General features: G+C 38.3%; 1 protein-coding gene across 2 annotated transcripts in view; it reads right to left on the bottom strand.

The window, feature by feature from the left end:
* The window catches only part of PTPN12 (protein tyrosine phosphatase non-receptor type 12), a 149635-nt gene that overhangs the window by 37978 nt on the left and 99192 nt on the right, over window positions 1-12465 (bottom strand). For both annotated transcript variants that reach the window (XM_084616660.1, XM_084616661.1), the window contains exon 12: window positions 5660-5745. In XM_084616660.1, the coding sequence (XP_084472786.1) occupies window positions 5660-5745 (86 nt within the window). The remainder of the gene's footprint in view (window positions 1-5659; window positions 5746-12465) is intronic.

The raw sequence follows: 12465 nt of genomic DNA, 5'->3' as shown, positions 1-12465 counted from the left end.
CATGCTCACAGGGTCCTGGGACCCTGGGTCAGAGCACATGTTCAAGAGATCTGTGTGTAGACTGAAGGGGAAGGGTTAGGGTTTTAGCCTGAGTCTGAGCCCAGGCTTACACTACAGTGTAGACATATCCCAAGATCACCCAACCCAATGAAGCATTAAAGGATTTTCTTTTTATTTCCGGTATAAGCCTGTTTTCTTTTACAAAAAAAATCCTCTTGGCAACATCTCACCCCATTAATATGTATATGAAAGTTTATTATAATTTTATCAATCGCTATACACCAACGGTTGCTGTGGCAAAATATGTAATGCACAATTATACTTTTATGCTCGCAGATAAAACTCAGGCTAACAGTTATATGAAGTTAAATTGACAGAGAGCACATTATTTTATCTTCTAAGAGACCATATTCAGAAATCCCTCCCAAGTGGATCAAACCTCTAAACCTTCAACAGAGGAAGCTAGAATGATCAGTCAGGAAGAGCTAATATAAAAAAGACCCACTCCAGGAATTGTATTCAAACTTTTTCCATAGCTATTGTAACTGTTAACATTAATAAAAAACTATGTATGTGAGGGGAAATTCAAGAACTGTAACAGTTGGATACAGTGAACAGAAGAAAATATATAGGTAAGCCAACTGAAAATTAAAGAATAAAAAAACTGTTTAAACATATCCCTGCAATAACGGAAGGAAAAAGGTTAGAATCAGAAACTGGTAAGTAGTATTACCACTGACCACATGTAAGTGGGGAGTGAAGTGCAGAGAAAAGGAATGATTAGGGGGGTCATATGGGAATGTGAGCCAAGAGCTAGAAAAGGGCATGTTAGTGGGATGCCATAGTAAGAAAATAACTTCTTGCCAAAATGCATCCACAGATTTTTGGGACATGAAATCCAGGTAATTTGTGATAGCAGTAGGAGTTCTATAGCTCTAGAGCAGAAGCAAAGACTGATAGGGATTTGATGTGCTGGCCCAGTTCCTTACTCCACTCTGCCATCTCCATCTTCCTCCATCTCTACAGTGAGAAACTCTGCTCAATTGTGATGGCTCAGTGGTCATGCCACTACTCTTGGGGGGCGGAAAAAGCAGTTTTAGGACCAGATTTCTGAAGAGTAATTTTGTTTCTTTGCTTCAATAAAGCTAGCACAGAGTTATTTTTTATCATACTACTTAACACAGAAAGATAAGAATCTTTAAAAAAGGTAAATAGATTTATAAAACCAAAGGTTCTCCAGAACCTGGACTGATGGACCATTCATGAATTTTTGGGGGTTTCTGAAATTACTCAAGCCTTGTGCTTCATAACATATTAAATATATCCCATGGCCTATTCATTCATGCGCTAACAAATTTTGTTGCTTAATTGAGCATATCATACATGTAGACAGTTACTCAGGTGCATGCATACAGTTAGTGAAGTTTTCCATTCAGTTTGTTTAAAAGCAAAGCTATAAAGAATTTATAAAACCTACAGCTTGCTGATTAGTGTTAAAGACAGGAGCAATTTTTGATTGCTCATTTTCTAAAGTCATCTCAAAGAGCATTACGTAAAGAAAATAAAAGGTCTTATTGTTTTCCCCCTTTTAAGTTACTACCTTGGGTAAGAACAGTTGCTTGCTTTTAACCCCTTTAGAAACTGGACATATATATTCTCTTAAGTACCCATTTGACTGGAAGTCTTAAAAATGTTAATCTAAAGAAGATTAAACATTTTCCACCAATGTTCCTGAAGGAAGCTAAATACTTGAACAAGCAATTTATTCAGAATAGACTAGGAATGTGGAACTGGTCAGTAAAAGCCACTGCACCCTATTTAAATCCCACCTAAAAAACATTTCTACAAGGAGATATCCAGAAACAAGAGGTCTGTAACCCACTTAGCGATTCTGTTTATCTTATTAATATTTTTAGTCTCACCTATATGGAGGAAGGAAATAGAATATTGAAAAGAAGGGGCATAGTGGCACTGGAATTAAAATTTGGAATTGTTGTGGGAGAAAGACAGGGAGGATAGTAGTGTGCAAGATAACAAGACAACACAGTATAACAAGACAGACATGAGGGTGTCACCCTGATAGGATTGTTCCATACAAGTAAAGTTTTCTCCATTTGGGTTTTTAAATTTTAGGTTCTCCAGCCAGGGACTATATCTTCATCTGCATTTGGGATGCATCTGGCACACCATGAGCATTACAACAATAATTGTCTCCACCATAAGAAACTACGAAGTGGCAGAAGTTAGTCCCACCTCCAAAAGTCATGCAAAGGTACAGTAGCAGGGGTCAGAAAAGACCACACAGATTGAGCTGAATGCCACACCTTTTTCAGGACTATTTTACCCACTAAATCTCTTACATAATATTCTCCCAAATAACCACCACTTCTGAGAATAGCTCCAATGTCCAAACTACTGAAGTGGGGGGTAAGAGAAGAGGGACAGGAGAGAAGTAGGGCAGTCTTAGGGAAAAGGGCCTTAAAATTATTGCCCCTTTCCATGTCATCTTGCAAGAATGTGAACATGTTTTCCACTTCTATTTCCTTGAAGGTATTTGTTTAGGCTGATTACGTTCCTGTAAGACATCCTTTCCAGACTCTAAATTTAGCCTACTCAGGATCTCATTTTATTTTCTAATCCTGATAAGATTTCCTTGCCACTCATGTGGTTTCCTCTGCATTTTTTTGGTACCCTCAAGTAGATCGCAAAACTGCATGAAATATTCTAGCTCTGAAACAATCATTTATCGACACAGAGTCAAAGTGGATCTGGTTTTAAATTAAATCACTATTTCTGAGAACAGAATTAACTTCTCTCTAACAGTACTGCAATGTGATCTCAGATGCATTTTACATGTTCTCTCCACTCATTCTGACTCACTAGTTTCTAGACAGCTTTTATCTCCAGTTTGTACACATGCTATTTTTCTCTCCAGCCAAAAGGACTTCAGTCTTAAATCCCATTTTACTGTATACAACTCACAGTTCTAATCTCTCCAAGCCACTTAGTGTGGATACATCATCCTTATGTTTAATATTCCTCGAATTCGGAGGCTGGCAAGTATGATTAATGCTGATCTTCGGCCTTCTTCTAGATCATTAAAGTATTAAATAGTATATGTCCCCAATACTGACTTGACCCTGTGGTACTCCATTTGGAAGAGATTAATTTTTAATGGTAAAAACTAACATCTGTCATACAATTTTTAATCTGTGCTATGGTATTTAACCAACTGAAAACATTTTTATACTGTACTATATAAAATATTTTATAAAGACCAAATATATGCTGTATCTACCAAAACAGTAAATGTTTCAAAAAATGCTATCAGTATTACTCTATAAATGAGTTGGTTGATTGAACAGCTTCATTTCCTCACAAGTGCAGTCACTAATTCCATTATATGTCTAAATATTTTGCAAAGAAAATATTCATTGACTGGTTATTTCCTGTATCTTCCTTTATGCCCTTAAAAATAAAGGTACTAAATTTGCTGGTCAGTCATCATCAGATACCTCCGTTTTTTCATTTTTTTTTTTTTAAAAACAAGAAACTGCATATTATTTCTCCAAAATGTTTCTGACCTTAAGGAAAAAAAAAAAATCTTAGAACCCTTCAATTTAAAACTAGTTTGATAAGAGAAACAAGTATGAGAAAAATAAAAAGCAAAAAAGGGGGTTTAAGCAATTCAACATGCAGATAATTCTGAGATGGAGATTAATTATATTGTTTACACATTGTTGAAAATAAGGAAATATTAGAAAAAGTGCCAGAGAAAGTTACCTGGTATATTACATTAGATATAACAAGGCACGTATCTAACATGTGCACCAAAAATTTGGCTATTCAGAAGTCTCAGCTGCTCACACACTCCCCACCTCACCCAAAAAAGAGTGGCGCCTCTTATGTAGATCTGATTCTCCCCTCACCCCCAAAAAATCAGGTCTTCCTTCACCATCTTTTCTTCATGCTGTCTCCCAACTATTGCCTGCTTTAAAGTTCCAATTGCTTATGTTTATCTTTCTAGAAAGGGAGCAAAAAACTAACTATTTAGAGTCACTCCATTTCTCATATTTTCCTTTCACTCTCTTTTTTCTGGAGGTATCTCTAGAGCCCTGTGTGCCTGTCTCTGCAAGCTATTTTACATCTGTACATCCAGTCTCCCAACTTCTCAGTTTTAAGTTTTTTCTCTTGGAATGAATAAAAGGTCAATTGGTAAAACCATTCCTCTTAATTATTAAAGTGTTCTTCCTTTTTACCTTTACAAATATAACCTTTAAATAGCAATGTATAACAGACAACACTGTATGTAAGTTTGTGCATATACTGTACACAACCAAAAATAGCATTATAATAGCTTTTGTGTGCATTAGATACTACAGGATCGGGGGAAATATGACAAAGTAAATGTCTTTGTTAGTTTTGTAAATAGACAATTTAGGGGAAGCTCTAAAACATCCTCCCTTCAACATGCTTCTATTGCTATGACTATGCAGTCAGAACATTAGCTGCAGCCTAAAAGTCTTCATAATATTGCTGATTTACGGCTTGTCTACATTATCCGCTGGATCGACCGGCAGCGATCGATCCAGCGGGGATCGATTTATCGTGTCTACAGCCGAGCGCTCTCTCGTCGACTCCTGTATTCCACCAGGGCAAGAGGCTCAGGCGGAGTAGACGGGAGAGTGTCAGCCGTCAACTTACCGCAGATCTAAGTACATTGACTTCACCTACATATTCATGTAGCTGAAGTTGCGTAACTTAGATCAATTCCCCCTACCACCACCACCCCCAGTGCAGACCAGTCCGTAGACTCCTAAGTGCCTAAATCCCAAATGATGCATAGACTCCTAAATCAGTTAGGTGTTGTGATATTGAGTGCAACAACGCTTAAATAGCTTTAAAAATCTGAGCCATGGTGATTCAAAAAAGTTTACTATTACCTTTTTGAAGGCTTTCCTTACTTTTTCTGGATAATCTTTAAATAGCTTGGCTTCCATATTCCAGAGTTCTTTTGTTTTGCCAACAAGGCTTTGCTAAGAAGTTTCTTTTGTTTTTTGTTTGTTTCTTTTTTTTGAGCGGGTGGAAAAAATATATAATTTGAAGAGTTTCTAATACCCCATACTAAGGGAAGCATGGAAGAGGTTAACTATATGCACACTATAAAAACAAGGCACACACTCTTCACAGCCCAAACAGGAAAGAAGCAGCACTTGATTTACAACACTCAAAACAGTAAATTTGCCCCCTAAAGTTTGCAAAAATACATTCAAAGGTCAAAATATACCCCATTAAAACATACTTTCAACATTAATTTAATTATATACATGTCTGAATCTCTGAAGTATATTATCTTGAGACCATGTAACAGTTGACTAGGTTAGGATTTCTGTTAAATATCACACGTGGTGTTGCTGTGATGCAAGACTTTTATTCAGTGTCCTAAGACAAATTGCTAGAACAAGGTGGAACAATTGCTGTGTAAATTACATTTTAACTTGCCTTTGGAATTATGTAAATTAATACTTGTTACACTTGCACAAAATCTATTTGTTCACGCAAAATATGGGCCATTAGAAATATCAAACGAGACAGGATTGGTCATTTAAGTATAAACTTTATAACTCTCTAAGCTCAAAACTGAGAAGGTGAACAGTACCTGCGGGTCCGTGGAGGCTTTGGTGGAGGAGAGTCTTGTTTCTCAAGATCTATAGAATTGACAGTTTTCTCTGTACTAGTTTCATTCTGCCAAAATAAATATATAAATAAATCCAACTATATTTTATTCGAAGTTGAAAGAATCATGATCACTAAAATTTAATACATTTCTACATGTTCCTGAAACAGAATGAGGACCCAAAACCAAAACTTGAAAAAAGCATGGGGTGACAATAGCAAGTTACTAAGCCACCTTACACTTGCTTCAGCTTCCAATTTAAGTATAAATTACATTTTATACATACATTTTATTTATAAAAGCACCTCTCCCCAAAAAAGCACTCTGAGGGAATTGAGACAGGGAACTTAAGAGGACACTAACTTTAGAACCCACTTTTGAACATTTTTTTTTAAACTTACCATTATTCAGTATTACTTATAACAAATCTCACATTCATCTGTCACTTCAGTAATGAAGTATTTTTCATACTGTTTACTTTAAGTATTTGGCAGCACGGAATGGACAGTGAACCTCACTGTTTCCCTTGTACAATCAATTTTCTATTTGGGAGGAAATGTCTCTCTCAAACCACAGAGGGAAAACACAAATTGGAAAGGGGATTCAATAGGAGGGAGTAATATACAAGATAATGCATTTTCCCTAAAGTGACTAGTTTTCAAGTTAACAGTACCCCTTTGTATTTAAAAATAAAGTTGGAGATATTCTCCTGCCTTACACAGCAAGCCATTGCAGAAGGAAAATGGTCCCTCCCACTCTCTCTTTCTTTTTTTTAAAATAAATTTAGTATTCAGGTTAACTAACTAGAACTGCACCAGGTACAGAAAAATCCAATTAGTTTTCATGTACACAGTTACCTTAAACATGTGTATAACAATTCTGAAGGCAAGTTCAGAAGTTAACACTATTAAAAATGGAATACACAATATTTTTGAAAAAAATATCTTCTTGGAGCTAACTTTTGCAAATTTTCTTTTAAAAAGACATTTCAAACAGACCTTGCCAGCATCCCAGAAACAAGTAATTTATTCCCAGAAACATGACATTAATTTCAACTGATATGCCTATCACTCCTAGCTCATCAGTCAGATGTGATCCAGGGCACATGTGACCTACTGTTGCCTTCTGACAGTGCGTGGCCTATATACACTAAATAGTCGACAGTCTTTTATAATGTGGTTGCCTGTCAACTAGAATACCCGACTTCTAAGCAGTATCTTTGGTACCAACCCCAGAAGAGAGCACAAGGACTGACACTGGACAGAGCCCGTACCTCCACCCCTGGCAAGAGACTGAGCCATACTGGTGAGAACATTGGGAAGCTTGCATTTCCAAATTAAAGCTAAATCTAAATTAAAGCTAGTTCCATTAACTTCATCCTCTGACGAGAAGGGCAGATGGAGGTATTAAGAGAAAACCCTAGCCTTCCTAATCAAAGATTATTGGCCTCAACCAACCACTTGCCTGCTTTCTTAGACAGACATTATTGCACTGTCCAGCAGTAGAGAAGTTTAAAGAAAAGAATCTGCTTCAAAACAGTAAGGACAAAGAATATTAGCCCACCAGCCTCTAGTCTAGCAACTGATTTAAAAACCAATAATATATTTATGAACCAATATGCTGGTTATTGAATGAGACAAAGATCTGGCCCAATGGCAATCCACTGCTACCTTGAAGATACTCCTCACTCTCCCCTATTGGGTAGGACTCTTGCCTACCAGAAGATAGTTATCAGCATTGCAGTGGTAAAACACCAGAAGGTTTTCACATGAGATGTTTCTGTGCCCCATTCTGGATTTAAGGAACAGCCTAAATCAGAATTCTAAAGGGAATGCAGAATTTACCTTCCTGATCAAAGAGATTTGCTACAGCAACAAGTATTCAGATTAAATCTAAATGGTGATAACAATTCAGAATTATTGGATGCTTTGTTAAAGTATTTTCATACTGAAGTTCAGGGAACAGATCTTTTCAGATCTCAGCCTAGGAACCGTAGTCAAAACACAAACAGTATAAATTTCCTTTGGGAAATGAATCCAACCACCAGTGTTTTATCTAGAGAAACTGAGCACTAAATGTAAACAAACCATTATTTAAACGGGTAACTTATTTAGCTAAACATCTAACAAAAGTCAGCTAGGATGGCTAGGATGAAGATTTGAGACCAACAGTGAAGACATGTTATATGATCTTCTTTGCTCTAGTCTAAGTAGACTGTATCTGTGTATTTGCTGCTATGTTTTAACTACATACAAAAAGCTACATTAAAAAATGTTAAGGTTGCAAAGTCAAGCACACAAAAAGGTTAGAAAATGCAAGAATTAAGGTTGCCTGTGCAAACTTAATTCAGATCCCTTTTACAGACACAGGATATATGTCTAATTATATGATGACATACTATTTCCACAGAACCTCTGCCTTATTTTGCAAGACCTCTTCCTAGTTCAGCTGTAATCCACGCTTACAGTGTGGTTCTCTGCCCCTCCCCAGTGTCTGTACCACAGAGGTTTATGAATGTGCTCCTGACTTTGAGCTAGCAAACTTGTGTCTAAACTCAAGCAGCAGAGTTTCAAGATTTTAGAGCCAAGATTCCCAGGAGCACTACATTACAAGTAAACAATTTAAAGCTTCCTGATCAGGAATACAAAACAAGCTTCTTTTGAACCCCACAGTTCAAATATATGGTTTGATTCATAAGCTGCATGTGTTTGTTAAGGATTACTGAGTTTATTAAGTCTTTCCCAGTAGTCACTCTTTCATGGACCCTGTTGTAACAGACATTCCTTTTGTACTCATCATAAAGCACACTAGGAGCCATAGAACATCCTACAAGTTTGATATTTTAAGAAGTAATTTTAATTTCTCTTTTAAGTAGCAATTTATCTTTTAAACCAAAAGGTTAAAACAAACAAAGATACCAATATCACCAATAAGGTAAAGCCTCTGAAGAGCAATAAGCTTTCCACAGTGCCCCAAATGTCAAAAAATTATATCTGTCCAAATAGAAGAAGAAAATTCCAGAGGCGAGGCCTCTGAGAATTGCCAAACACTAAAGAGGTGCAGTATCAGGTACCCAGGACTCAACAACACATAGTTTAAGTTTCTATAGCACTCTGAACATGTAAGCTATTACATAATTGTATTATATCATTTTCACAGTAAGACATGCAAGAGAAACCCAAAGAGGAAATGGTAGGGTCATGTTATGACACATTTCAGAGTAACAGCCGTGTTAGTCTGTATTCGCAGAAAGAAAAGGAGTACTTGTGGCGCCTTAGAGACTAACCAATTTATTTGAGCATAAGCTTTTGCGAGCTACAGTGAGCTGTAGCTCACGAAAGCTTATGCTCAAATAAATTGGTTAGTCTCTAAGGTGCCACAAGTACTCCTTTTCTTGTTAGGACACAGGAACTAATCTACTTAGTAGAACAGACCTTGCATTAGTGGCTAATGTTGATAAAACATGACAAAGGATTAAATCCCATGAACTTATTTTCCCAAGATTAGTGTCAATGAATTCAACAAGCAATTTTCTTAGAAATGTACTAGACTGAATGTAGCTGTATGCAATGAGCCCCTTTTCCTTTTTCTACATACAGTAAGATCTATGCCTCCTGAAACTCCTTCCCACTTGGGAGCCCATCCCTGGCAGCAATGACTCATTCGCAGATCTTGGAGGTATTTTGATAAATCATACGCTCCTTGGGAGGCATCAAACTGCATCAAATAGCAGTTTGTTTAAATTCCCCATGGGTAGATCTCCTTAGTCTCTCCTAAAAAAAGTAAGTCATTCTCCCTGCTGCATACTTAAATGACCTCTTACTGGCTGGTCAGTATTTGGCAACTGTGCCACTTGTAGATATCAAAGAAAACCCTGAAAAACAGCTCAGCCAAAACCCAAACCCTCATTGCATCCCCACCAGTAAGGCCAAAGTGGAGAGGAGCATGTTACTAAATGGTTGACAGTCGGATTGAGAATTTTGGTGGAAAGGGGTGAGGAGCCTTGGGCTCAAGTAATTTAAGACTCTCCGACCATTATGAAATCAGCTGTAGTCCAGTTTTCTGTGGATAGATTCTCTCAGAAAGGAAACCACCATTATAGTTGCATCTCTTGCTTGGAGTCCCTGCTTAGAGGCCAAGGGTAGAATATATAAGTAGCCTTTCCTCAACTTGAGAGTTGGTCCATTCACAATAGGCTTGGATTCATTTTGATGGAGCAATATGTGGGGATTTGTAATAGTACCACCTTACCTTATCTGTTCAGTGGATTAAGAGATGTTGTTTCTTTGCTGCTAAATCAGCACTAAATTTCTTTAATAGAATATTGGCTTAAAAATCTACTAAAAAAGAATTTCAGTTTTATTCATGAGGGCCCAGACATTTAAAGAGGGGTTTTACCTTATCTTGCCTGTCTTGAACTAGGCAATTTGTATTGCAGCAGCACCCAAAGACCACAAATCCCATTGTGACAGGTTCTGTTCAAACAGAGAGTCCCTTGACTCCTGAGTTTGGTGCTTCTCCTGGTTTTAGGCTCTCCTTTACATCAGCTTCCTAGTAGCATTTCTTTAAATATAAGCCCTCAATACCCATCCCTTTGACAAAGCACTCAAGCTGGTACCTCTATCCCCATTCAGTACCATTGGGGACACAAGAGCATTTCTCTTCTTTGGGATGTGCTGCCATCAACTACCCCCAATAACTGGCTCCCAATTATATTATTTTCAAGCACAAAATAAAGTTAAACACAATAAACATGTTAAATACTATGCAAATCCAACCTAGATAGAATAAATCTTCTTGTTGCTATTTCTTGATTAAGGATTAAAACATCTTAAATCTTAGTATCTGTATTACTTCCAGCACTCAGTCTACCAGGTTTCAGTCTCTTCTTCATAGTTCTCTTCCCAGTCTTCGGTGTTCAAAGATATTTTCTTTTTACCATTTCTGACCTATATGTTCATACATATTGTGATGCTGTATGGAATATGCGGGACACTTCATAATATTGTTGATACCAATATTATAAAATTTCAAGAAATCTAACCAAATATGCCACGTAAAAATGTTATAAATGGCCAAGTATGATCATCTTGTTTATATGTTTGCATCACCTTTGTATTATGAGTTATAGATATGTATAGTATATCTGTATTTCAAAACTTTTGCTGTGTTTCTGGGTGACGCTCCCAGGCAGATTGGCATCAGCACTGCCTAGCCTGTTCGATGGCCTATCAAGGGTCATCAGCTGTATAATGAAACTATTGAAAGGAGTCAGGGGATACCTTATCACTCAACAGGACTTGTAGGGGCATACCTGTGAACAGAACTCTATGGCTTTTCCATGCCCATGTACTGTGAAGCTTGTGTTTGGGACACAGGAAGTACAAGCCACATGGCAAAAGGAATATAAAGAGCAGCTACATCTCCATTTTGTCTTCAACCCTGCTTCTTACCTCTGAAGTGACTTTTCTACAAACTGAAGCTCTGAACAAAGGACTGAATGACCCATCCAAGCTGTGGATGTGTTTCAGAAGGACTTTCAAGCCAACCAACTCACCAATACTGCTAAGAACCTGATATATGGACTTTGAAGACTGTATGTATTTGATTGCTTACCATTTAACAAATCTCCTCTTCTTTCTTTTATAATAAACCTTTAGTTTTAGACACTAAAGGATTGGCTGGCAGCATGATATTTTGGGTAATATCCAACCTAATATTGACCCGGCAATGTGGCTGACCTTTGGAGTTCAAAAGAACATTTTCTATATGTGAGCAGAGTTTTTTAAATAAAGTCTCATTGCACTGGACCTATATGATGATTGAGAGCCAGAGAACTAGAATGCAATAAAGGGGGTTGTGTGATTTCCTTTTTAGCTTCTTGAAAACTAGTGTGGGGGATCAGGAGCACAGTTTGTGACTGGTTGAAGAGTTTAACTTCAGTGTTAACCACCAGTTTTGGGAGTGTCTGCTCTCCCTTTTGCACCCTGCCCTGCCCTTTGCATTTCCAGCGAGAGCTGCCCTAGGGACAGCGGGTCACATTGAGTCATACCTTTAAACATTTTTAATACACATTACTTTTTTTCTTTTTTCTTTCTTTTAAATTAAAGGGATACTCGGATTTTTAAAAATTGACTAAATTTAAAATAAGTCAAGTTTCTAACTGAACATCTATTAAAAAGCACATGCATATATTTAAAAATGTATTCACCTGCTGTTTATCATAAAATCATAGGACTGGAAAGAGATTATCTAGTCAGCGGTTTTCAAACTTTTTTTCTGCTACCCAGCTGAAGAAAACTGTTGATGCCCATGACCCAACAGAGCTGGGGATGAGATTTTGGGGTGTGGGAGGGGCTCAGGGGCTCAGGGGCTCAGGGCTGGGAATGAGGGGGTTCAGGGTGTGGGAGGGGGCCAGGGATTAGGAGTTTCTGGTGCAGGAAGGGGCTCCGGGTTTGGGGAGCTCAGGGCTGGGGATTGGGGTATGGGCTTACCTCGTGCATCTCCCGGTCAGCGGTGCAGCAGGGGTGCTAAGGTAGGCTTCCTGCCTGTCCTGGCACGATGGACAGTGCTGCATCCCGGAAGCGGCCAGCAGCAGGTCTGGCTCCTAGGCAGAGACACGCAAGTGGCTCTGCGCAGCTCTTGCCTGGAGGCACCGCCCCCCACCCTCAACTCCTATGGGCCAAGAACCGGCCAATGGGAGTGCGAAGCCGGTGCTCGGGGCGGGGGCAGGGTGCAGAGCCCTGTGGCCCTCCTGCCTAGGAGCCGGATCTGCTGCTGGCCGCTTC

The sequence above is a fragment of the Lepidochelys olivacea genome (genome assembly GCF_965140295.1).
Source record: "Lepidochelys olivacea isolate rLepOli2 genome assembly, chromosome: 1".
Classification (NCBI taxonomy): Eukaryota; Metazoa; Chordata; order Testudines; family Cheloniidae; genus Lepidochelys; species Lepidochelys olivacea.
This window is presented reverse-complemented; position numbering and strand designations above follow the sequence as displayed.